We start from the raw sequence: 27,757 nt of genomic DNA, 5'->3' as shown, positions 1-27,757 counted from the left end.
ATTGTGGAGGTGCAGTCGTCGAGGGATATAAAATCAGAAGACGAGAGAGTATAATCTAAGAAACAAGTTGAAGTGGTGAAATAATGGACTTCAAACGAGTTAAGAATTCCAAAAGTTCAAAATGATCGAGTATAAGTTAATCGAGTATCGAGTATGACGTGGCTATGATCGAGTATACACGTATCGAGTGACCATGCATTGAGGATCGTGTGAAGGAGTTTCTTGGTAGTAGTAGTAGGCGCGCGAAGTGCATCTCAGGAATGAAGCAGTAAAATTACACACGGATGACATGAGCAAAAGACCACTTTTTATTACTTTTCTACAGGTAACCACTTTTCATTTGAGTCTCCCAAATGAGGCCATCCAGGAAGAGAAAAAAAATAATAATAAAAAAAAAAAAAAAAAAACACCCTAACCTAAGTTGAGTTGATCTCACATTCCTCCCATGGTACTACAAAGAAGTCGTACACGCGGTCATAATCTCATGCGACCGATCACTTGAAACGTGTCATCACATTAGTTTTACACTGTATGTGAATGGGAATTGCCTTAATTTCACCGAATAGACTAGACTCTTCAACTACTTTTTTTTCCGTAATATTTTTTTCGTTCTTTTCGATTTCGAAAACTGCCCTGATCATCAAATTAGAGTGATGGGGGAATCGAAAGGCGTGGTGAAGCACATTTTGCTAGCGAAATTCAAAGATGAAATCACAGAGGAACAGATCGACAAACTCATCAAGGGATATGCCAATCTCGTCAATCTCATTGAACCCATGAAGGCTTTCCAGTGGTAATTTCATTTTCCTTTTTTCTTTTCCTACCCGACTCAGTAATGCTGGTGCTTATTATCATGAATTCTCACTCGACAAACAGCATTTTTCGATCTCGCAGCTATTTCGTGCATCGCCAGTTGTTGAATTTTGTTTTAGCTTCTTCAATGTCTTTGATGGTGTCATCTTAATTATGAGAGCTTAACGATTTGTATGGTCTAGTTTCTTTTGGGCTAAGAATGAATGAAAGAAGACAAAAGGGAAAAGTAAAGAAGGGCGATGCAAAAGGAGAGGTCCGACCCAAAAGAAGCCAAAAGAAAAACACAAAAGCACAAGAAAAGTATAAAATGGGTTTCAATTCAAAAGAATGAGAGATAAAATGATAATTATTAAAAAAATTCTTAGTGGCAGAACTCCAAAGAGAGGCATTGAACCTTATCAAAGTTTCCCTCTCGAAAATTTCGTATCACTGAAGACTCTTATTTCTCTCAAGCCAAAGAAACTATCACTCTTTCATGAAAACGGGTGAAATATGGGACTTGAATATCGAATGAAACGTGAGTTTTATATAATGTTTGGAGGCTTGATAAGTAGTTTCCACTATGGTGTGGGCTTCTTCTGTTGCCACCACGCAGAGAGCTAGCCTTTACATGACCACCAAATTAGACAAGGCAATATTGATCGGTTTTGAGCTTTCCATGGCCTCATTGAGAGAGGGATACTAGCCTTTGACCAATTTGTGTAGGGATGACGTACCTATGTTCTAGTCCAAGTCTTTAACTAGTGACATGCTCCTCGAACCTAAGCGATTCAGTGTGTTTGAAATCTTAAGAAATAACCACCTATGGAATTACTAAAGGGTTTCCGATCCAAAGTCTTTTAAATACTCATCACATAGAACTTGATAAAAACAATAGAATCTTCACCTATTTTCGCAATATGATAGTATCCACTTTGAGCATAATTTCTCATATTTTTGCTTTTGGAATCACCCAAAAGGTGTGAGATAATTGTTCTTGCTTACCTACCATGGATCTCTCCCTTCCTTATCTTATGTGAGAACTTCATCTGCACCTAAAACAACCTGTTATATATTGCTTTCTCAACAAATTTTAGCACTTCATAGCTTCCAAGATCAAGCCCGAAGTAATTAGTGAAGGGCATTACCTTCTCCCCCACTTGATTTTGCTGCGTCCTCAAGTACACCCTCACCCCCTAGTCACACATCCTCTTAAGGGATTCACTTCCTCTTGTCACACTATCCCCACAATGTGGTGCTCAGCCGGTTGGTTGCACATCCCACCTATCCTTTCACAATAGTAGACTCTGATACCACTTGCCATAGAAAGAGGTGTTGAGTAATCTTTACATAACCACTGAACCAAGTTAGCAATATTGATTATTTTTTGGCCTGCCATTACCTCATCAGGAGAGCAACACCTAGCTCTGACTGGTTTTCACTGGACTGTAATGCCCCTTCCTCATTATCAAATCCTTGACCAGCAACAAACTCCTCAAACTTAATCGAGCCGACATGTTTGGGATTTGGGGAGACAACCGCCAAGGAAATGCACCAGTGTCCTCAAGAACGTATCCTGACACTTGTTATGCACCAGCAGTCATTCATTGCTTTCTGAATGCATATTAGTACATGATGGTTATTGGTTAGTCTCCAGGGCTGAATCTACAGCCAGCTGATGCGGGGAATGTCAGTACACACTATTCTCATTAGTTTCCTCTCCATCTAGCACATACTTTCACAAAGTTTGGGTAGGGATAAAGAAAGTTTAACCCAGGAAGTAGAGAGACAAGAGAATGAAATGGCAAAGTAAAGTCAGCGTACCAAAATTTGAGTGTGTAATCTTGTTCAAAAGTGAAAGAATAATTACATATATGCAGTTATTATATTTGGGAACTGTGGAAGGATGTCTTAAAAGCCAAGCTTTTGTGAGAATACTAATACCTACAACGCCTCTAAAACAGGGCAAGACGTCTTTCACCTAATGACCCTCCAAGAGCCCTTGGCCATTTGTTAGGATGGAGAAAGTACTAACAAATAATTCTTGAATCATTCTCAGAGTTATAAGCCTTTTGGATTTGTTGGTCCATTTTTCACACCATGGTCATTTGGGGAACTTTCTCATTTTATTCTCAACCTGGGTGGAGAATCTCAAGATGATCATGGAATAGCTTATTTAAATGTTTTCCAACCTTCAAGAATGCTTGCTTTAAGAATCATTTTTAAATGGCTGGAGCAAGGGTCATTCTTCTGAAGAGGACCACACAGAATTTTCAAGGCTGCCTTGGAAAATCCAGGTGGAGAGTACAGTATCCAAGGTTCTTTGTAAATCTTGGGGTTTGTTTGAGGAATGGTTTTCAGAACAACTCTCTATCTTTTAGAACAAAAAACCAGTGACATATGTTTGCAAAATTGTTTTCTAAAAGCTGGTTTTTTAAGAAACTATTGGAACGCTCCAGCAATTAAGATAGATATTATGATACGGGTGTCCATGAACGTAACTCGACAACAAGTAGAAATGTAACGATATCTACAACGTTTGGCTAGCTTGATATGCTTTTTCTGTTTAGCCAAATATTACATGACATAAGTGATCTATTTACCCAATCTACAAAATTAATAAGAAAAAAGGGTTGAGAAAAATAGAAAATGTTGTTTTTGTTGTTTTTTCTTGTTTTCATCTAATATATTCTCTCACATTGGATTTGTTTTTAGAGTAAATAAATTGTTCATTCTTTTAAGATAAAAAATTTGTGAAGAATGATTTCCATATTCGCAATAACATTTACAGTTTATATGTCAGTCACCATCCTTGTATGCAGTCTGTAGTAAACTGTTTTGAAAACTGTTATCCAAACAAAGCCTTGTTTTCTTGATCTTCATTCAAGCTCACCTCCAGCGTTTTATAAATCAATTACAATCGATCACAAGCATGCATGTAATCCATTGATAAGTTGATAATAAGTCCATCCTCTTGATCTAGTATTTTGTTTTCTTATTCTTTCTTGGTGGGAGAAGCTGAGTCCAAGGTTTGTGCAGATAGTATAGTGTAATAAAGGGATATATATATATGTTTATTTTTTTTTAATTTGTTAAAGGAATTTGAACAAGGCAGGGAGATTGTCTGAATGGTCATACACAAGTTACATAAATAGGGTGGTTCCTAGAATGCATTTCAGACAAAATTTTCATGCTATAGGACTTCACGCTAGCAGAATAATTTGTTTCCAGAGCTATAACACTTCTTGGGGATTTTAAATATCTACTTACATATAATGTTAGCTCTAAATCCATCGATGACCTTAAACATGTCCTTTTCTTCTACATACAGCGGCAAGGATGTTAGCATTGAAAATCTACACCAAGGTTTCACTCACGTCTTTGAATCCACCTTTGAGAGTACGCAGGGCATAGCAGAGTATGTATCTCATCCAGCGCATGTGGAATATGCAAACTTGTTCCTTTCTTCCTTGGACAAAGTTATTGTTATCGACTACAAACCGACGTTAATTCACAACTAATTTGGAGGCTAAAAGTATGGTTGCTGTAACTAGACTACATGCACCTACGGTCTAATGGAATAAATGTATGCCCTTTTTCTTTACATCATAAACTTTGATGATGCCTGTACTAAAAATGTTATGTTATTACCAGTTTATTTGTATGAACTCTTGTATACCTCTGTTCTGCTGCTTTCTTATGCCAGCTGCACGTTGTGTTTGGTCATGAAAATGATTGTTTGGGTTTCAAATGAGCAAATCCTTTTTTGTGTTCTAATTTGTGTTTTGCTACCACATTCATTCCCTGCAAAGAAGCGAACTCAGTCGAACTTCGATGATTCAACTCTTCAACATATTTTGATTCCATGTTATTTGAAAATTGAGTATAAAAAGCACAACATTATTGTAACCAGAACGAAATGAAAGCTGAAAAATAGCAAATGTGTATTTGAAACACTCCGAACCCTTCTGAAGAGAGTGACAATACTTGCGAGAGTCATTTCAAATCTCCTTTTGATAAAAATGAAAATATGGATGAAGAAGAAAAAATGGAACACATGTTTAACTGTCTTATATATGAATTGGCTTGTCATATGTTGCCATGGCAGCTTCCTTCAGTGCTTCACTCATTGTGGGATGTGCATGACAAACGCGGGCTATGTCCTCGCTTGAAGCATCATATTGTAACGCTATAGCTGCCTCATGAATCAGTTCGCCTGCATTGGGCGCCATTATATGCACTCCTAATATCTTGTCTGTTTCCTTTTCAGCCAATATCTTGACAATACCTTCAGCATCATCAATCGCCTTGGCTCGACTATTTGCCATGAATGGAAACTTCCCGACACGATAGGCGACCCCAAGTGCCTTAACTTGCTCCTCCGTTTTTCCCACGGAGGCAACCTCAGGATGCGTATATACAACCCCTGGAACCTTGTCATAGTCCACATGACCCGTCTTACCAGCTAAAAACTCCACGCAAGCAACACCATCTTCTTCGGCCTTGTGAGCTAACATTGGGCCGGGAATTACATCCCCAATAGCATAGATTCCAGGCACATTCGTGGCAAATCTATGATTTACTAAAATCCGACCTATCTTATCTGTTTCCACTCCTAACTTCTCGAGTCCGAGTCCAGAAGTGAATGGAGTTCTACCAGCAGATACAAGAACAACATCCGCCTCTAGAGTGGTTTGGTCTCCACCGGCTGCTGGCTCAAGTGTCAGCTTTACACCATCTCCAGATGTGTCAACTCCTACCACCTTAGTTTTGAGCTTAAATTTCATTCCTTGCTTCTCCAATGAGCGCTGGAATTGCTTGCGAACTTCTGCATCCATGGTGGGGACAATATCAGGAGCAAACTCAACAACAGTTACCTCTGAGCCAAGTCGTCCCCATACCGAACCCATCTCTAGACCAATGTAACCGGCCCCGATGACCACAAGCTTTTTGGGAATTTCAGTCAAAGCTAAAGCTCCTGTAGATGAAATAATTCTCTTTTCATCAATGGTGATCCCAGGTAAGGACTTGACATCAGAACCAGTAGCAATTATAATATTCTTTCCTTTCACAACCGTGTTTCCCCCATCAATGGTATCGACAGAAACTTCAGAAGGGGAGATTAGCTTTCCATAACCTTTCACATAGTTCACCTTATTCTTCTTAAACAAGCCTTCAATACCTCGGGTCAGATTAGCAACTGCTTTATCTTTCTGTGCCATCATGGCAGGCAAATCAACCTCAACAGAAGAAAATTTCACGCCATGGCTTGCAAATGCGTGTTTAGCTTCATGATACATGTGGGAGGAATGAAGAAGAGCCTGAAATTAGTCAAATAAACCGCAACCCATATGTTAGAGACTTGGACTTACTTCTGATGATCTAAATATTGAATCAGTGGTGAGCAAAACGAGTAGCCATTAATGGTTAATCAACATTATTCAAACAGACATGCTATGCTAGTCATATTTGATTCGAAACTCCCATCAATTTCATAGGAAAACTCAATCAGACAATACCATAAAACACACGAGAAATTCAATCAATTCTTAATCCACGGTTAGGAAAAAAGCTGCATCACATTTCCTAGAGAAAAAGTAGAGTTCAAAATCTGAAATTCAACCACAGTGAAGAGAAAACTGAGATTTTCAGCAAACCAGCAATCATATTAGGGCAGTTGACAAAATAGACAGACCTGGACAGACAATAATTAACCACTCCAACACCATATCTAAAGAAAACCGAAAAAATTCAACAAGAATTACAGAGAGAAGAGAAGACGCAATAAAAATTTGGAAAAACGAAGAAATAAATCTGAGAAGCGAGGAAATCACCTTGGAGGGGATACAACCAACATTGAGACAAGTACCACCGAGAGTCCCACGCTTCTCGATGCAGGTGGTTTTAAGCCCAAGCTGAGCGGCCTTAATGGCGGCGACATAGCCTCCGGGTCCGCCGCCGATGACGACAACGTCATTCTCATCAGATCCCGATGAAGCGAAGCCCCTGGAGAAGGTGAGCTTGAGAACATCCATGGAGGAAGAATGGGAGGCATTTCTGGAGAAGAAGAAGGCCTTCCGTCTTGCAAAGCTCGCCATAGCCATGGTTGTGTGGATTTGGAACTCGATCGAAATAAACCCGTACAGAGACTTCTCGTCTTTTGGGTGTCCACACCGGAAGAGGAGGATCGCTAACTTTTATTTCTCTTTTCTTTCTTTCCCCAACCCCTAAATAAAATAATAATTTAGCCAATGTTTTCCGACATTGGCTGCGCTGCGTAACTGTTATAATTCATCTCAATTTATAATTTAGTGAATAAACCCTTTGTAGTTTATTTATTTGCTGTTTTTAAATAGAACACGAAACACGATCAGTATGTTCAAACACTATGATGATATACTATACAGGAAGGCTACAAACAATTAAAATCTATGAGATAGGATAATGGATCTCAAAACACTTATATATAGGATATTGGGATATATCATTTCATGTTGGCCCCTAAACAGCCCATAGTGATATACATACCACAATAGAATTTTATCATTTAAAACAATTATTCTATTTTGTTTTATAATTTATCAATAATAAACTTCTAATAAGAAGCTCATCTAATCTTTAAAATATTTGCAAATATGGAAGTTTTGAATTTTTAATTGTTCCCTCCCTTATATTGTTGTATGTCTTCTTCTTCCCTTTTTTTTTTTAATATTTTCTTTTCTTTTCTTTTCTCATTTTTTTATTTTCTTTCCTTTTTCTAGTTTTTTTTTATTTTTTATTTCTTGTCTTTCTCCCATTTTTTTTTTTTTGTTTCTTAACCTTTCTCTAGTTTTTTATTCTTTTTCCTTTCTCTGTTTTTTTATTTTGGTTTTTTATTTTTTTTCCTTTTTTTCCTTTTTTTATTTTGTATTTTCTTTCCTTTCTCCAACAAGACAATTATCAAATGTGATTATTATAACAAAACGTTAAATATAAATATCAAATGAAATTTTTTTTGAAAAAAACTACTTTTTTTACTCTAGAAAATGCACTATTTTTAGAAACATTTCTTAAAAGTTTGAAATAAGAAATGATAATGGTTATTAAACAAGTTTATTTCTCAAAAAATGAGAAAATGGAAGAAGCGCGAAATGATGGATTGTGTATGAGCTTTTTAGTCATTTACCTATATAGCTATGATTGATAGCTGCTATCAGCGATATCTGTCGCTAATTTTGTATCATTTTCCTGATATATTTATCCTTGTTCTATGTCTTTAATTATTTTTTATCTGATTGTTATTTGTACAACCAACCTTAAAAAAAAAAAAAAGCATATATATTTTTTTTAATTTCAACCTAACTTTTGCTGTGGGAGATTTTAGATATAATTGAACTTTTTTAACCATTGTTTTAACCTCTCAGCATTGGGTAATATTTATTATTTTAGTTTTATTTTTTCATTTATGATAATCTTAAAAAATTAACAAATATTAAAATAGGATTTAACTCAATTTTTATGGTAATAATTGATTTTCGAATTGTTTAAGAAAATTACATTAGTTAGATGGTCGATCAATTAAATAAATGGAGACATCAAGTCGATATCTTGCTAATCTCCTATTTGAAAATTTATTTGGTGTACTTTTTAATTCAACATGTAAAGATGTAGATTTAAACTTCTTAACTTTTTGATCAATGATATATGCTTTGACAAAATGAGTTATGCTTATGCTTATGTTAGCAATGTCGCTAATGAGTGTTCATTTTTATGGAAATGTTTACATTCATAGAAAATTATTTATATAGTTACTTATATTGAGAGAAAATTATAAGAACGGTAATTCTATAATATCACATATATTTTATAATTTCTCTCTCACTTTATTCTATTTTATTATTATTTTTTATTTTTTGAAATCAAATTTCTCTTCTACTTAAAGCTCACACATGGCAAGGAAAATAAAAGATAAAGATCCCAAAATATCAAAAGACATGGATGGTTTGCTCATATTTCAGGAGGAAAAAACAACATTATCTTATTGCATGTAGTTCACAAAGAGGGTAAGATAGTGGCCTCACATGGTTTACCATCACACAAAGGATGTTTGGTGGTGAATGGCCAATCCAAAAAAAAAAGATGATATGGCTTCATCTGCAATTCAATGGATGGTCCAACTTGTTTGCCTTGCCATTCATATATCAATCAATCTATAAAATTGTAATTTCACCAAGTGTAAGGGTTTGATGAAGATGTTAAAAGTTTTGATAGAAATAACACAAAACCCCTCCCCCTAGATTTTTTGTGATATGAATAACATTTTCCCCCTTCAAAATTGAAGTATTTTAGAATTTTTTTTAGAGAGGAAGACTTTTTTTGGGGGGTAATTTGAAGACTTCAAGAATGGAGATGATGATTTAGATGGATATCATCTTTTCTTTTAACTTCAATGGGGAATGTGATAGTAATCAAATAATGACAAAATGAAATGGTCCTGCAACTAAGATAATCACTAGAATGAAGATCAAGATAGACACTTTTAAATGAACAACCTTCGAATTAATGGCAATATCTCCTAATAGGAAGAGAGTTTTCCCCCTAATTGACAATGTTACTCATTTCTTTCTAAAGAAGGATTCTAATTTCTAACTAACTATTAGACCCAAAAAAATATTCAAACTTCAATAGTTGCAAGGAGACCTTAGATCTTTTGAAAAGATAAGTGACATCTTGCAAACCTAATACGGTCGATGACAATAAAATTCCTACCCACTATGAATCTTTCGAGGCAACCATTTTTTATGCCTTTGTGGAGCAGGCTCATAAAAAAGAATCTACAATTAAGAGAGACCACCTTGCCGAAAGACTCTTGAAACTTCAATTAACTATCTTAACTTGTCACTTACAAAAATCGATAAAATCGAATAAGAGGTGATCGAGATACACATGGATATTTTTAATTTGGCAATGTGGCAGTGTTGATATCAAACATACTTTCAATTTCCATGCAGAAACCAATAAAACAAAGAATAGAGAATGAAAATGAACTAGTAAGTGGGCTTTCATTAAGCATTCAACACTAAACTATGACATGAAGGACGAAGTGGTGTACCCAATTACAATGGCAGAAGTTTGTATACAAAGTGAAACATTGTACAAAATACAACTGTGGGAAAGCTTCGAATCTTCACTCTTCAGCTGGTGGTACATCATTCAAATCTAAACCCTCTACAGGCAACTCTGGGGTAATTGGTCCCAATATTCCGTCGGTTGTCAAAGTCAAACCACTCTGTATGGTTAAGAAAACAAGTCACCATTTAAGTTAAAAAACAACAATATAAATTATGCTATAGAGAGAAATACAAGACGACAACAGATGACTGAACAAGATTCAATATCTGAAAAATCAATTCATTGTTCGTTTCTGATAGCATTAGTGAGGACTTGAAATGTGCTTGAATGACTGATCAGAGAGAGTTTCATGTGAGTTACTATTTCTATAAGCATTTTCAACAATTTTTTAAAAGTAATTGTTTCTTTTAAAAGCACTTTAAAATGCTTTTGATGGTACTTTTGACCACATCAAAAAGTGTTCTTAATTAGTTATAAACGCTTCTAATTTCTTAAAAAAAAACACTTCAATTAGTCCAAAAGTTATGCTCAATACACTTTTCAACCGTAGGAATATAAAATATCCTACAAGAATCCTCATAAAGCATAGGATATCAACCCAAAAAATATATGAATATCCAACACAATATCCTACTGTGTGCAACCTATTATCATTTCCTAATCAATGATAATATTCCTTTATATTCAATAATTCTACATCGATGTCATTTGATACAAGAAAAATGAGCATTGATGTAGATTGTATATCAAGTTGGTTAATAAAGAGAGTTTGAGCTAATGCAGGATGCTGAACCAATATAAAGAATACATCCTCAGTCATGCAGCCAGTACTACATCACTATAAAAATATGTCCTTAATATAAGTGAATGATTGGAAGTACTTTCCTCATTATGGTCTAGAAATCCGACATTTATCATTTACTTTTTCTTTATTCTCAAGGTACAGTAGAAATCTCAAGAATAGAATAGCTGTATAGTACCTCAGGCTGAAACCTAAGCATGTCTGCTCGTGCCATTGCCTCTGCTTGGGCTATTCTTTGCCTGAACGTTTGAGCCATCTCCTCAGCCTGTAAATGGAAACAAAATCACTGTTACAATTATATCCATTGCTATTTAGCTACATGAGGTTACATATAGGCGTTAAAAATATTCCCTATCAAGTGTGCTCTAACAAGATGCTACCCAAAACAAAGGATCCAGAAACTCTAAGATCACTCTCTATTTTCAAAATATTTACTACTTTCAATATCCTAATATACCAATGGAGCAGAGTTTCTAAGCATTCCTACACATGACTCTAGATTGTGTTTTCAACATTCAAGGGATGACCAGCAAAAATCTTTAAGACTGGGTCTGATATAATTTGTAGTTTCAGAATGGTGAAAACAAGAAAGAAAGACATGCTACAAGAGGTGAAGGCGAACTAGATTAGTAAGTAGTTTCCACTACCCTACCAAGGCACAAGATCTTGGCCACATTAAAAGTTGCAGTTTAACTAGTGAAATATATCATTATAGTAACATTGCAGCTGAAAGACCACAGCATGTTCGCGTGTGCAAGCATCACATATAACAAAAAAGAGCAGGTACAAAAATAACAAAAAAAGAAAAAAAAACTCTAGCAAGCAAAGAGAATACCTTCTCAAAAACAAGTTTTGGATTGCGAATCATGTCCCCAGGAGTGGGCTCTAATTTCTTGGTAGAAAGACTAACTCGGCCTCTCTCACGATCATGGCTCAATATCATGACCTATGCCAAAGAACTTGTTGTAAAACTTGAGATCATGAGCGTAAGAAGCCTTTAAAAATCACTTGAAGGGCATTAAATACCTTCAGAGTGTCTCCAGGCTGAAGAACTGTTCCAATATCTGATATCCGATCATGACTGATTTGACTAACATGAAGAAGACCATTGATTCCACCAATGTCAATGAATGCACCGTAAGGTTTAAGGCTTTGAACCGTCCCAGTGACCACTGATCCAATTCCAAGTTGTGCCTGGCTGTCAGCCATGGCCTTACGGTTACTAAGGACAAGCCTAGATTGTTCTTCATCAACCTCCACAAACTTCAAAGGAAGCTCCTTATTGAGAAGCTCTTCAGCTGTTGATTTCTGAAACAATTGCACGAACAAAAAGACAAAACAGGTGTGATGTTAATTAGGAGTATATGGTTAACGTCAAGAAAACTAAAATAGTATCGATAATCCAATTGGTACATCTATAATCCTTGACACCAAAAAGGAAAGGAATTCACACATTAAAAAGAGAGGACTATATTGTTTGTATCCAATTAACAATCACAGGGGAAAGAAGAGGAAAATCAGCATGATCTTTGTATATAAAACCATGTAAAACAGTTCATCAATTAACAATTGTGAGAAACTAAAAAGCTTTACTACAACAGTAACTATAATCTATTATATATACATAAAACGAGGGCATCTCTCAAAATGAGAATGTTATTAAGAGCTAAGAGAACATACTGATGATATCTGTGAGAAAGGGACAAACCCTCTTAGACCTTCCACAACTGCCACAACTCCACCTTTGTTTGCATCAACCACCTAAATATTGAACACAAAAGAAATGGCAACATATGAATTGTTAAGTATTGATAAAAGGTTAAATTTACCATAACCTAGCATCCAAGTTTTTGGGTTTAGTGGTGATTAAATATAGTATCAAAGTTGAAATCCAATGTTGAAACTCTGAAATGTCCTTTCCTCCTTATTTAATGTTCATGATCACCTGTTCAACATTATGCAAATTTTCATGTCCACATATTAAATTTCACCACCACCGCACACATCCCCCCCTCCACCCCCCTCCCCCCCCCCCCCCCCCCCCCCCCCCCCCCCCCCCCCCCCCCCCCCCCCCCTCTCTCATGATACCGAGGAATGCGGCATAACACTTCCTAGTTTCTTATTACACAAACTAGACAATGATCTTACACCCACACTTAAGACGACAAAGACAAACAAAAGCACCACAAATTGGAGGGGAAATACCCACCTTACCCTTGACAACAACGTCCTCTGCTTGAAGCTGTCTGCATCTCTCCCAGGCCAGGTCATATTGAATGGATCTCAAGCTCAAAATCAAGCTATCATCGGCTTCATTCTCACCAATAATAACAAACTCCTCTCTCAAACCAGGAAATATTCCTGCTTCTTCTACATGTTTTATTCTGTGAATACAAGCCTCTTGCACTGGCAAATATGCAGATGACTTGGCAGTAATGTCAACAAGTGCTCCATTATTATCTGTACAAAACACAGTACCTTTCACCTGAAAAGAGACACTGCATAAGTTAAAACCCAATCTCCTTCAAATGCACCTCAAAGCATTTCATTGTAGCGCTAGAAGATAACACTATCAATATACTTCCCAATTCCCATGAGCAAAGGCAATTTATTCTCCCACCATAGCATCAAATTAACAAAGCATTCCAATGAAATTGACAAGAAAATTCACCAAATTACATAAACGAACTAAAAGCCACCATTATATAAAAAACAATCCCAATTCTCAAAAGCAATCGCAAAGCTTTTTTTCCCACCATAACATCAAATTAACAAACCATTCAACTTCACGACATCCCTTCCAGTATAGTCAACTAGAAAACCCACAAAATTACAAGAGAAAAAAATGAAAACCCGGAAATAACCTTAGTTCCCAGTTCAGAATCGAAGTCGTATTTTTCAAGAGCGGCATGGAAGTCCTCGAGAGTGAAGGCTATGCCTTCTACAGGGGCATTACGGCAGCGTTCGTAGGCCTCCTCGAAGACCTCCTTGAGCTTGAAACGCTCCTTGGTCTGTGGACTGGGAATGGGGCCGGATATCACTGCAGCTTGAACGGGAAGCGAACGGGCCTTGCTCTGCAAATGCCTCGAAGAAAATGGCTTGGAGAGACGCGATGAAGAAAGAGGCACACATCGCAACCCAGTAAATTGCTGAGCCATGGAAGCCATTTTCTTCTTCCCTCAGCGCTTCTCAGTCTCCTACTCTGTAGACAGTTGATGTAGTTTTGGGTTGGATAAGGTAGTGAAGATTACTTTTATCTAATCTAAATATATAAATAAAATAAAAATCGACAAATAACATAAAATTCGTGTCATTAATGGTCGAAAATATGATTGTCCCTTCACTAGTTGTTTGTCCATTTATTTTGTGATGAATTCTAAACTAATTGCTATTATTGTTTAAACTTTTAAACAAAATATTTATTATTTTATCTTACGATGACGGATACCTTAACTCAATCCATCAAATAAGCATAATTTAATTGGATAGGTTTATTGTCCTAAAGAGATTTAATTAATCAAGATATTACATTCTTGACCAAAATATATACATTAAAATGGTAGTGATTTATTCCATAGAATTTATTTTAATATGTTAAAATGAAAACAATTTAGAAGTTATATGTTAATTTGTAATAATGTTTAAGAACTATAACAATTTAGTTCCCACAATAAATTATTCATTGGATTTTCTTTTTTATTTTTCATCATCATTATTATTTTGGTTAGAAAGCTTATTAGTAATGAGGATAAATTATACATGTTGATCTAAAAGTTACATGTCGTGGATTTACTTCTCATTTATGTCATTGTTTATCTCAATAATAATAATTAAAAAAATATATAGTAAAATATTAAATAAAATCTTGAGATTAAGCATGCTCTCAACTATGAGATTCGAATTACATACCTCGTGGTCAATAACATTCTCGTATGCTAATTAAGTTTTGGTCATTTTAGTATGTACTCTTAAATGTAAAATTATAATAACATTTCGGTAACCATTTGATTTTTTTATTTTAGTTTTAGGAAACTAAGCCTATAAACTCTTAATGGGTATTTTGCCTACTAAGTAGAGTTAATATGTTGAAGTTAATAAATTTATGTTTTGACTTTGTTTTCGAAAACTAAATCTATAAACACTCAAGGGGTGTTTGGCACAGTTTATAAGTTTGTGTTTGTGGTATAGATTTGCAAGATGAAATTCCTATGTTATTATGAAAAGTAGATTAAAATAGGAAGATAAAGTTGCTCGATAAATATAAAAGGTAGAGATACAAGAGAAGATAAAATTTCTTAATATATGTGAAAAGTACTAAAAAGAAAAAAGAAAAAATGAAGTTAGGGGATAAATGTTACCAACACTAATGAAATCGAATTGTTTATACAACCTAAAATATTGGTGAACCAAACCATCTTTATTTTATCTTTAAAATCTCTTGCTCTATTATCTAGTTTCTACTAATCTTTTAAAAAACTAAGTGAGATGTTTAAAACTAAAAAGAAAATTCCATTTGATAACCCTTTTTTGGTTTTTCTATTTTCTTAAAAAAAAAACACTATATATATGTATATAATTGATTTTTCTTATATATTTAAAAAAACAAAAAAAATGAAAATTTGTTTGCTATTTGATTATTCTTCTGCAGTTTAATTAAAAAAATATATTATTAGATAATTATTTTTTTTAGTTTGTTTTCTATGGATTGAATAACAAATTATTTTTATAATCTTATTTCATCTAAAATATTTACAAGAAAAAAAAAATTACCCATGTCGTTTCTAATGTTGCATGATTGCAATTGCTCCATCGATTATAAGACAAATGTTACATATATAATTTTTCACTAATCATAAAGTAACAAGAAACATGTCTAAACGGCACATCTAAAAAAGAAAAAACTTCATAATATCTGTTTATATTAACACGTCTAATAATCATAATGTTTAATAAAATAAACCAAATGTGGTAAAAAAAAATTAAAATAATATGTAAGTTTACACTCAAAATAACATAATATTTATTCACAGAGACAATTAAACATATATATTTTGACAAAATATTTTCTTAATTGAATTAAAGATCGAGATGTTGAATTTTAAATTTTGTACTTAAACTACTTATTATTTATAGTATATCATAAGACCTAAATTACATATAATTTATTAGGAAAAATAAATATTATTTTTTAATTTAAAATAATTACAATAACATGTAATGTTAAACTCAAAATAATATATTATACTTAAATAAAATATGAATATTTAAAAGAATAGTTACCAGTTTAGAAGGAAAACGAAAGCATTATTTGAATATCTAAAAAAAAATGTAATTAAGAATTTAAAAAATCTTGAAATGCATTCTGTTGAATGAGAAATTTTGGACCAATCACAAGTTGCCACGTCATTTACTAAATTAATGACGAAATTCCAAATCATTAAATTGGGGCTCAATTAGGAGTTGGCATATGTCCATAATTGAAATTGAAGACAAATTTCGATGACGCCACGTGGTTTTATCATAACCGTTGAATCAGATAAGATTAATTTAGCCCAATTTGATATTATTATTTGGATTAAAGTCTCTAAACCCAAAAATATGTTGAGTTTGACTCAAATATTCAAACCCAAATCCAACTAATTGGGCCTATGAATCAGACCTATTAGTCAACCAAACCCAGGCCCATGAAGCCCACCTGAGAACTCTACAAATAGAGAAGTTCTCTTCATTTGTTGGAGGTCAGCAATTCTACATAGAGAGCTTAGAGGAATTCTCTACAATCAGAAGATCTCCTTGACTCCTGAAGTTGACCATGCTTGAAGACTGAAGTCCTTTGAAGACACAAGGCTTGAAGACTGAAATCATTTGAAGATACAAACATTCTTCCAAGACTTGAACTCAAGAACATCTATACGTCTTGCTTCTATACATCAAACGTACACATTCAACCGAGAGAGAATCAGAGGATCAAGCACTAGAGATCGAACCACATCGCATCAAATTAACATCAACATCAACACCAACTTAAGTTCAACTCCACGAAACAAGTTTCTCCGAAAGCCTCATGTGAACACTAATCCTCCAAGAATTTCAACAAAACCAAAGGTCGATCGTCCAAGAAGATCAACAAGCCCGAAGGCCGATCATCCAAGAAGATAAACAAGCCCAAAGGCCGATCGTCCAAGAAGATCAACAAGCCCAAAAGTCAATCATCTAAGAAGATCAACAAGCCCAAAGGTCGATTATCCAAGAAGATCAACAAGCCAAGGCCAATCATCTAAGAAGATCAATAAGTCCAAGGTCGATCATCCAAGAAGATCAACAAGCCCAAATGCTGATCATCCAAGAAAATCAACAAGCCCAAAGGTCGATCGTTCAAGAAGATCAACCAGCTTAAAGATTATAGTTTATTTTGAAAGCATCAAAATACTATGTATTAGAGATTGTACTCACTTTCCACAAATTTAATACAAATACAAAGCTCAAGTTCCACGAAATAAATTTCTCTTGAAATCTCGTGCGAACAAATTGGCACGCCCGGTGGGACCTCTCTACCTCTCATCTCTCTCTTATCATCCAAGTCAACAAATCTACAAATGGCACCTAAGAAAGCTCCATCCAAAGCTACCGTCGCCAGCAACACTTACATAAGCTCTGCCATCACGGGGAAAATCTGGGACCAGTTGATGGAATCTCCTAAAGGCGGGATCGTCATCAGAAAAAATTCCTTGTTCGACAACCATGCTTCTGCTACTGATCTATCAGGGAAAAAATCACATTTTGATATAGTGTCTATTATGATGACTGACGTAACGACTGAGTCGACCATGGCAGAGATGGAGATAAAGATAAATTTCCTTATGAAAGCAATAGAAGGGCAAAATCATGAAATCACTGCTTTAAGAGATGAAATACAGGCTCGAGAAACTGCTGAGTCGAGTCAATCTCCAACTATGAAAGCCAATGACAAAGGAAAGACTGACTTGCAGGAAGGCCAACCGCAACAATCTACCTCTATCACCACCCTATCAATTCAATAGCTATAGTATGTGATTGCAAACTCTATAAGGGTTCAGTACAGAAGACCATCACAGTCCTCTTTTATGTACTCCAAGTCGTACACCAAAAGAATCAACAACCTGAGAATGTCAGATGGGTATCAACCTTCAAAGTTCCAACAGTTCGATGGAAAGGGCAACAAAACAACATGTTGCACACTTCATTGAAACCTGCGAAAATGCAGGAACCAGAGGAGACCAGTTAGTCAAGCAGTTCGTTCATACCTTGAAAGGAAATGCTTTTGATTAGTATACTGATTTGGAGCCAGAAGTGATTGAAAGTTGGGAACAGTTGGAAAGAAAGTTCCTCAACTGCTTCTACAGCACAAGGCGCACCGTCAGCATGATGAAGCTGACGAACAAAAAACAGTGGAAATAAGAGTCGGTCATCGACTACATCAACTGATAGAGAGCTTTGAGTCTGGATTGCAAAGATAGACTCACTGAATTATCTGCAGTGGAGATGTGCACTCAGGGCATGCATTGGGAGCTTCTGTATATCCTACAAGGGATAAAACCTCGTACGTTTGAGAAGTTGGCAACACGCATTCATGATATGGAGCTGAGCATCGCTAACAGGGGAACTAAAGATTTCCTAGTCTCTGAAGGGAGAAAATACAATAATGAATCCAAGAGCACTGAAAAGATCATGGATAGTGCCACAAAAGAATCTATGGTCGTTCATGTGACCCTTCTAAAATTTTTCTCCAAAGGAAAACAAACAAAATTTGAAAGAAGGCACAATGAGGGCGAGAAGTGTCGTCCAACTCTTAAAGAAAGACAAGAGAAAGTTTATCTATTCCCTGACTCTGATGTGGTAGATATGTTGAAGCAACTGCTAGAGAAGCAACTTATTCAGCTGTCGGAATGTAAGCGGCCGGAACAAGCAGGAAAAGTAGATGATCCTAACTACTGCAAGTATCATTAGGTCGCTAGTCACCCAGTTGAAAGGTGCTTCGTACTGAAGGAACAAATTTTGAAGTTGGCTCGCGAAAAGAAAATTGAGCTAGATTTGGATGAAGTAGCTCAGACAAATCACGCTACACTAGCGGCGATTTCAAGTGTTCCAACACTGTCTGTGTCCCATGCTTAAAGACAAAGCCTGATCCAATTCAGAGCCGTCGAGCCTATAGTTGTTTGTTTCCAGCAAGAGATTCAAAAAGAAAATTCCAAAAAGAAATTTGAGCTCGTTGAAGATGACAACGAAGGGTGGATAGTTGTGACTCATCGAAAAAAAAGAAACCAAACTCCACCCAAAAAGAGTCGCGTTCCTATCGAAGCTATAGAAGAAGGAACACGACTCATAAAAAGAAAGGCAAAAAGATGACATGGAAGCCTAAGCCTGCTAAGAAAGAAGACAAGGACTTCCCTCAATTCCGACGGCCGACAACTTTGGCAGAATTTCTCCCAAGAAACTTTCTCAATAATCATCCAGAGAAAGTATCAGAAGTTATTGCATGTCACACTGTCGGCATAGTGGAAGTCAACAACAATCATATAACTATCAAAGAAGTCAACGACTCAGAAGAAATGAAGCAAAGAACTTCTGTCTTCGATCGTATTAAGCCTTCAAGTGCTCGATCTTCAGTCTTTCAAAGATTAAGTATGGCCATGATAGGAGAAGAAAATCAATGTCAAACAACTACTTCTATTCAAACTTCAGCCTTCAAAAGGCTAAGTATATCCACATCAAAGAAAGATCGACCTTCAACATCTGCTTTTGATCGTCTCAAGACAACAAGCGATCAACATAAAAGAAGGATGAAAATCTTGAAAGCGACGTCATTCCATGAAGAAAACAACGGCGAAAAGATTCACAGTCGTGTCCCTTCACGCATGAAGAGGAAATTTTTTGTTGACATAAGTACAGAAGGTTCCTTGATAGTGAAGCCAAAACTCATCATATTGATGAATCCTACAAATGAAGAGGATGATCAAAACCATGATGAAATAAGAGCTTCTGAAGTTTAAATGAAGAAGCTCCTCATCGCAAGAGCCTAAACTGCATGATGCTCTTGGCCCGCATAAGCTTAAAATGTGAATGCCCCACTCCCCCCAATAAAAAAAAAAATCTTTGTACGAACTACGTTACGACTTGATCCCTGTCCTTGTAAAGGATACATAGGAAATTTAGAGAAAATTAAGTTTAGTCGCGCATAAAAAAAAAAATATTTTTGAACTACGTCATGACTTGATGGTCACACTGCTGCTTCCCCATCTCCAAGTTCAAGGGTTGCACTATTGCTTCTACAACTCTAACTTCAATGGTTGCATTGATACCTCTCCATCTCCAAATTTGATGTTTGCATTGTTGCTTCTCCGTCTCCAAGTTCAAGGGTTGGATCACATGCCTCTCCATCTTCAAGTTCAAAGGTTTCATCGATGCTCTATCTTCATGCTCAAGTTTGGAGACTTCACAATTCCATATTCATGCTCAAAGTCTTAAAATCATGCTTACTGCCAAAGGTTCATTGGTGCTTTGTCAAACTTAATTGCGGAGAATTTGTCAATGATTTTTCAAATTCAAGCGCGAAGGTCTTGTCGATGCTTCTCCATCTTCAAGTTTAGAGGCTCCGTCAATGCTCCTCCATCTTCAAGTTCAAGATCGGTGTACAGGGCCCGCTTCCATCTTCAAGTTCAAGATCAGTGTACAGGGCCCGTTTCCATCTTCAAGTTCAAGATCGATGTGCATGGCTTTGCTTCCATCTTCAAGTTTAAAATCGGTGTGGATGGCTCCACTTCCATCTTCAAGTTTAAGGTCAATGTGTCTGGCTCCGCTCCATCTTCAAGTTCAAGGTCGGTGTGCATGGCTTCACTCCATCTTCAAGTTCAAGGTTGGTGTGCATGGCTCGACTCCATCTTCAAATTCATGGTTGGTGTGAATGGATCGACTCCATCTTCAAGTTCATAATCGGTGTGCATGGCTCGACTCCATTTCCAAGTTCATGGTTGGTGTGCATGGCTTGACTCCATCTTCAAATGTCTTCATCTCCAAAGTCTAGCGTGGCCCGCTTCACCTCCATAGTCTGGCGTGGCTCGCTTCACCTCCAAAATTCAAGTGCAGCTTCACTTCATCTCCAAAATTCAAGTGCGACTTCGTTTGGAAGAAAGAAAAATGAAGTAAAAAAAAAAATGAAACAGAAAAGATCAAAAGGAAGAAAAAAAGAAAAAGAAAGAAAGAAAAAGGAAGGAAAATTGAAAGGGAAAAAAAAAAGAAAAAAAGGTGAAAAAAAAGAAGAAATAAAAAAAAAGATTAAAAAAAAAAAGAAGAAGAAGAAGAAAGAAAAAAAAGAAGAGAAAGAAAAGTGTAGAAGAAGAGGAATGAGGATAATAGAGGGGTTTAGGGTCCTCTAGGTTACATAACAAATTAGGAAATCCAAATCAAATAAAGATTGGATTCAAAATACTAGATTTTTTTATTAGATTTCCTAATTTGATTCTATCATAATTTTAAATTAAATTAAACAAATTCCCTATTTAATTTGATTTTGTTAGATTTTGTCCTCAGATTATCTTCAACAAAGATTTGGATATATTCCAAATTGTATTCAAAATCAAATTGTTATTAAATTGTAAATAAAACTTTGAGTATATTCCAAATTTTATCCCAAATCTAAATCAAGACTTTTATCCTCAAAACCCAAATTATTAAAGGTAAAATCTTAAATTAAAATTTGGGCATCTTCCAAATTTTATATTGAATTCATCTAAATTTAGGTTGTTATCTCCATTTCCAAATCAACTTGTGGGAAACATCTAAAATTCATCCCAAATTAAAATTTGGCTCAAATTCAAGTATTCTTTTGAGTTTTTATCTTCAATCAAAATAAATTGCGGATAAGGGAAAAAATCTCAATTGATCTTTTATTAAAATTAGGGCATATCCCAAATTTTATCTTAAATCCAAAAGTTGTCTAACCTTGAGTATTTCTTTTTTTAATCTTCAATTGAAATAAATTGTGGATAAGAAAAAATTCTCAATTGATCTTTTATTAAAATCTGGGCATATCCGAAATTGTATCTTAAATCCAAATCAAATTAAATTAGGACAAAGCTCAAAAAAAAAAAAAAAATCATAAATTTGGCCATATTCCAAATTTGTTTCTTAAAACCAAAATTTTAAGTTTTCATCTCCAAATTAAATTAAATTGGGATGAAACTTGAATTTTTATTTTAAATTCAAAATTTATGAGTTTTATCCCTAAACCAACTAAATAGTATAGAAAATTTCTGAGTTTTATCCCTAAACCAACTAATTCAATTAAATTGGGACAAAGCTCAATTTTTTCGTAAATTTGGCCATATTCCAAATTTTATCCCAAATTCAAGTTAAACTTATGTACTAAATTCACGGTTTGACTAATGCATCAATTGAGGTCAAATTCAAGAATAAATATATTTGGATTTTGATTCCAACTTTATATTTTTTTGAGATTCATCCACCCATATATGTGCATAAATCTCAAGATGGGTATTTGTTGAATGAGAAATTTTGGACCAATCACAAGTTGTCACATCATTTACTAAATTAATGAAGAAATTCCAAATCATTAAATTGGGGCTCAATTAGGAGTTGGCATATGTCCCGAAGTGAAATTGAAAACAAATTCGATAACGCCACGTGGTTTTATCATAACCGTTGAATCAGATAAGATTAATTTGTCCCAATTTGATATTATTATTTGGATTAAAGTCTCTACAAATAAAGAAGTTCTCTTCATTTGTTGGAGGTCAACAATTCTACACTCTAGAGAGCTTAGAGGAATTCTCTACAATCAGAAGACTCCTTGACTCCGGAAGCTGACCATGCTTGAAGACTGAAGTCCTTTGAAGACACAAGGCTTGAAGACTGAAATCATTTGAAGATACAAGCATTCTTCAAGACTTGAACTCAAGAACATCCACACGCCTTGCTTCTATACATCAAGCGTACGCATTCAACTGAGACAGAATCAGAGGATCAAGCACTAGAGATCGAACCACATCGCATCAAATTAACATCAACATCAACACCAACTTAAGTTCAACTCCACGAAACAAGTTTCTTCGAAGCCTTGTGTGAACAACAAGCCCAAAGGCCGATCGTCCAAGAAGATCAACAAGCCCAAAAGTAGATCATCTAAGAAGATCAACAAGCCCAAAGGCCGGTCATCTAAGAAGATTAATAAGCCCAAGGACGATCATCCAAGAAGATCATCGAGCCAAGATCATCAAGCCCAAAGGTCGATCAAACAAGCCCAAAGATCGATCATCCAATAAGATCATCAAGCCTAAAGGCCGATAAGATCATCAAGCCCAAAGGTCGATCAAACAAGCCCAAAGATTATAAAATACTATGTATTAGAGATTGTACAAAATTAATACAAATAAAAGTTCAAGTTCCACGAAATAATTTTCTCTTGAAATCTCGTGCGAACGCATTCTAAATTAGCTATTAAAAAAAAAAAAAACAACAACAACTCTAAACTTTCCCCACCAGTCCGTGGTTTAAAAAAACTAAACCAGATTTCAATTACTTTTTTTTTCCAGATTTTATTCTTAAATTGAAAAAACGTTTTTGAGTTAAAAACTAAAAATGACTTGGTTCTCAAACAAAGTTATTTTTCAAAAAATCAAAAACTGAAACAGAAAACTAAAAACAAATTGTTACCAAACAAGCTCCTACTTTTTTATTTTTAGAATTTAGCTAATAATTCAACTATTTTACCTAAAAAATATGAAAACCATGGTAAAGAATTGAAAGAGAATTAGTTAATTTTTTTTTTTTAAAAAATAAAACCTAAATGGTTACCAAATATGGCTTAGATCTAATCTATTGAAATTATCATAATCATATTTTAAAGATAATTTAAAACAAAACAATTTTTAAATTAAATTTTAAAATTTATTGTATGCATCAAATAAATTACTATTTTCTAAGGTTGTTTTCAAATATAGAAAAATATACCAAAATATTTATAAACGTAGTAAAATATCATTGTCTATTAGTCTAAAATTGTCACTGATAGATAGTGATATTTTGTGTATTCGTAAATATTTTTAGCGTCTTTTCCATTTAGAACAATTTCAATTTGGTGTCTAATAGGTTTTCAATTCTAAAAAAAAAGAGCTTAGTATGTCATTAAAATTTTGATTTTGCATCTAATAAGTGCTTGAACATTCGGTTTCGTGTATAATAATTTATTTATATTTTTCTCATACTTTTTGAAAATTCAGGAATCCATCGACACATAGAATTGAAACTTTAGAGTCTTTAGATTATGTTGGGCAACAATTTCATTTTTAGTTTTTTAAATTTAAACTTATTTCCTTTCAATTGTAGTATTCAACTTTGTTTGAACAAAACGTTTGAATTCATAGACAAATTAAGCAAGTCGATAGCAAAACATACAAACTTATGGATGAGAGTAGTATTTATAGATTTAATTTTCAAAGAATTAAAAATAAAAAATCAAATAATTATCAAATGGCACCCCAATATTTTAAACAAATACAATTTTAGGTATAATACATTGGTTATTTTAAAATAAATATCAAATATGCTAAGGACCGAATAAATACAAATTAAAATCTAAAAATTTTAATGATTTATTGACACAAAAGTTGAAAGTTATTGCATCTACTCGATACTTTTCAATGTTAAAAATATGAATATTGAGGAACTAAATTTACAATTCATCGGCGTGGGAAACTCGCACACGTTCATTGTTGTCGCAATCCTTTCATGTGGCTTGTCTATCGACCCATTTCCCCGGCCAAGTCTCGCTCTCCAAGCCAACGTACGTGAGAGTTACTCGCACTAGTGATGCCAAGCCTATCACATCCTAATGTCTAATTTAATATAAGGAGTGAGAAAGTAAAAGGTAAAGACATTCATTTGGATATTATTTACTCTTCCCCCTTAGGTTTATAGAATGAGGCTACACTCGCTTGTGGTTACATGTAACTCCAGATATGTTAAGAGTAGTTGTGGTTCTTTAGGTTGCAGGGCATCAAGTCGAGGCCTACTGGGTTGCAGGGCATCAAGTTGAGGCAACCGTCAACCAACTAAATAGTATAGATTAAACTATTACAAATATAAACTTCAAGTTAGGGTTGATGCCCTAATCTCGTGGGTTTCGTAGCTTGTAAATTATTTGTACACAAATTATTTATTTAATAAAATAAACTATTATTTTATTCAAAATTTAGTCTGCATTAACCTAATTTAATAAACTAAGATCCACAGTTATTTAATGTAACTTAAACATGTATGTAGTTGATATACAAGTGGATCAATTTAAGTAATAACCTGAACGATCTGTAGTTACGGATAAGGTTAGGTACTTTATCCTGGTAACACAATAGATACAACCCACTTTGTAATTATTACAATAATTGTAAAGTGTTACAAATAATTTGATCCTAATCATTTATTTGGAGACATGTGAGTGGAGATATCCTATACAAAGAGTTTGTATAAGACAGGACCACGAAATGATTAGTCTTTCTTTATAACGTCGTTATTTGAAAAGACTTACATTTTACTAGGATGACCATAGATAACTTAACCTTAATCCTGAGTGAGTTGTGAACTCCTGCTTATGAGGGCAATCCTTTGATTTGTATGAGTGAGAGTGACCAGATTTGTTGACTCAATAAGCCTACCATTTTGGGGATTTGTCTAAGTGGAAAGCTGGAAACAAAGCTACACAAGATGAAATTCACTTCTTCTTGTTGAGGGTAAGTAGATGAAATGCTCCCCTAAGAGTTGATTCTAGGTCTTTAACAATGAAATGCCTCACCCTTTCACTGGCCAGAGAGGGATCTAATTTATAGTTGGACTATAACTACTTGTTCATTAGAGAAATCATTGACACTTAAGGAGTTAGATGTAATTGTTGGGGTTGATGCCCTAAATCTCATAGGGTTCTATAGTTTGTAAACATTGTATGAACAAACTCTTATGTGATTAATAATATATGATATTTTATTCACTCTGTCTATAAAATATGTGATATTTTAGTTGCATTAACCACAAACCAATAAACTAACATCCAAGATTATCGTTGTAACTTAAACATGTATATGGAGACATACAGGTGGATCATGTTTAAGTGATAACCTAAATGGTCTATATTATATGGATAAGGTTGGGGTACCTTATCCTGGTGACACTACGAGTATGACCCGTTTTGTAGGTGTTATAATTATTGTAAAGTATTTTAAATGATCTAATCCTGATCATTCATGTATTAGACATGCGAGCGGGGATATTCTATACAAAGAAGTTTGTATAAGACCGGACCACGAAATATTTAGTCTCATTAACACCATTCATAATAGAGACTTACATTTCACCAAGATGACCATAGGTTACATGACCTCAATCCTGAGTGAGTTGTGAACTCTTTATTATGAGGGCGGTCTTTTGATTTATATGGGTGAGAGTGGCCAGATCGTCGACTCAACAAGCCTACCATTTTAGGGATTCGTCTGATTGGGGAGCTGGGAACACAGCTACACAAGATGGAATCCACTCCTTCCCCGAAGCAGATGTAAGTAGATAAATTGCTCCCTTAAGGGTTGATTCTGGGTCTTGAGCAATGTGACACCACACACTCTTCTGCCCTGAGAGGAGTTTAGTCATAGTGGGACTATGATCTATTATTCATTAGAAGGATCAGTGGTACTTAAGGAGCTGTCTCTTATACACATCTAGATGTGTATAAGAGACATGAGAGGAGTTTAGTCATAGTGGGACTATGATCTATTATTCATTAGAAGGATCAGTGGTACTTAAGGAGTTAGATGTAACTATAGGGGCAAAACGGTAATTTGGCCTAATTGTACTTACGAGCAATTTGTGAAGGGTCATCGTACTGTTGATTGATTATATCCAATGGACACAGAAATATATCTGTAGTGCGAAGAATGAAATTGTCGGTTTTTAGTGGAGTGCCCGACAATTAACAGATGGTGGATAATGTAATTAAAGAGTTTAATTAATTATTTACGTACTGTTAAAGCTTCAAGCTACCGTCCATAAGGTCCCCTTGGTAGCTCAAAATGATTTAGTTGAGAATCAGTTTTTGGGTTAATTTGAATTGTTCAAATTAATAAGAGAGAATTTAATTATATATGATATAACTGTTATAATGTATTTGATATATTATAGTTTAATTGGAGGAAATAAATATTTGAATGAGATTCAAATATATTTTCTATGAATGAGATTCATAGTTGTTAAATTTAATATAAATATGTTTACATTAAATGCCATGAAATATAGAAAAGAAACTATAATTTATGTTGTATGTGATACAATATTAAAACTATAGGTTATATGTAATATTTGATATGACATATAGTTTAATATAAATATAATATAATAAGTTAGTTATCATATTTATTTATATTATTTTTTTATTTTTTTAATAATAATTATCATATTTTCTGTCCAACCATCTTAGTGAGTGGTTATTCAATTTTGTGGCAAAAGGAATAAAAGAAAATAGTTTTCTCTTCTTCCTCAACGCTTGAAACATTGACATTGTCTATACAATTGAGTTTTGCAGAAACGTTCTGTGTATTTTTTCAATCTTCTTCTTCCTCCAAACTCAAACAAACCCTTCTAAACAAAATAGTTAGAGCCTACCACTCCTGGGTTTTCATCCTGAGAATACCAAAGGCTTGTTGTGGTTGTGTCTTTGTTTTGGTTCGTGAAGTTCTTAAAGAAGGTCTTCAAGAAGTTGCTGAGTTCGAGGCTCGTGACTGTTCGAGGGTATTACAGGAAGAAAGGTTCTTCAAAGGTGATATCTCTTGAACTCTTTATTTCAAGCATGTTGTAATTTATTTTGAATGTGTATCTTGTATGTTTACTATAAATCATGTTTTCAATAAAAATGGAATTTGGATGATCCGCTTTCGCCCAAAAATCTCTTTCAATACGAGTTCCTTTAGTAACTATAGGGGTAAAATGGTAATTTGACCCAGTTTTAGTTGCGAGCGATTC

At 34.6% G+C, this 27,757-nt stretch overlaps 3 protein-coding genes across 3 annotated transcripts; 1 reads left to right on the top strand and 2 right to left on the bottom strand.

Annotated features, from left to right (window-relative positions):
• Positions 1 to 562: 562 nt before the first annotated feature.
• Positions 563 to 4,524, top strand: LOC120082164 (stress-response A/B barrel domain-containing protein HS1-like). Its single transcript, XM_039037419.1, has 2 exons — positions 563 to 793; positions 4,124 to 4,524. Exons 1-2 carry the CDS (start codon positions 654 to 656, stop codon positions 4,311 to 4,313), a joined length of 330 nt encoding a protein of 109 aa, XP_038893347.1. The 5' UTR covers positions 563 to 653; the 3' UTR covers positions 4,314 to 4,524.
• Positions 4,525 to 4,712: 188 nt separating this feature from the next.
• On the bottom strand, positions 4,713 to 7,069 carry LOC120082158 (leghemoglobin reductase). Its single transcript, XM_039037408.1, has 2 exons — positions 6,627 to 7,069; positions 4,713 to 6,113 (listed from the first exon to the last, which is right to left on the bottom strand). The coding sequence occupies exons 1-2, from the start codon at positions 6,894 to 6,896 to the stop codon at positions 4,863 to 4,865; spliced, it is 1,521 nt and encodes a 506-aa protein (XP_038893336.1). The 5' UTR covers positions 6,897 to 7,069; the 3' UTR covers positions 4,713 to 4,862.
• A 2,702-nt stretch (positions 7,070 to 9,771) lies between these two features.
• Positions 9,772 to 13,952, bottom strand: LOC120070215 (30S ribosomal protein S1, chloroplastic-like). Its single transcript, XM_039022085.1, has 7 exons — positions 13,570 to 13,952; positions 12,915 to 13,190; positions 12,386 to 12,466; positions 11,732 to 12,013; positions 11,541 to 11,651; positions 10,884 to 10,970; positions 9,772 to 10,060 (listed from the first exon to the last, which is right to left on the bottom strand). Exons 1-7 carry the CDS (start codon positions 13,870 to 13,872, stop codon positions 9,959 to 9,961), a joined length of 1,242 nt encoding a protein of 413 aa, XP_038878013.1. The 5' UTR covers positions 13,873 to 13,952; the 3' UTR covers positions 9,772 to 9,958.
• Positions 13,953 to 27,757: the final 13,805 nt, after the last annotated feature.

Source organism: Benincasa hispida, chromosome 1 (assembly GCF_009727055.1).
Source record: "Benincasa hispida cultivar B227 chromosome 1, ASM972705v1, whole genome shotgun sequence".
Lineage (NCBI taxonomy): Eukaryota > Viridiplantae > Streptophyta > Magnoliopsida > Cucurbitales > Cucurbitaceae > Benincasa > Benincasa hispida.
The sequence above is the reverse complement of the archived record's forward strand: the minus strand, read 5'-3'. Positions and strand labels throughout refer to the sequence as shown.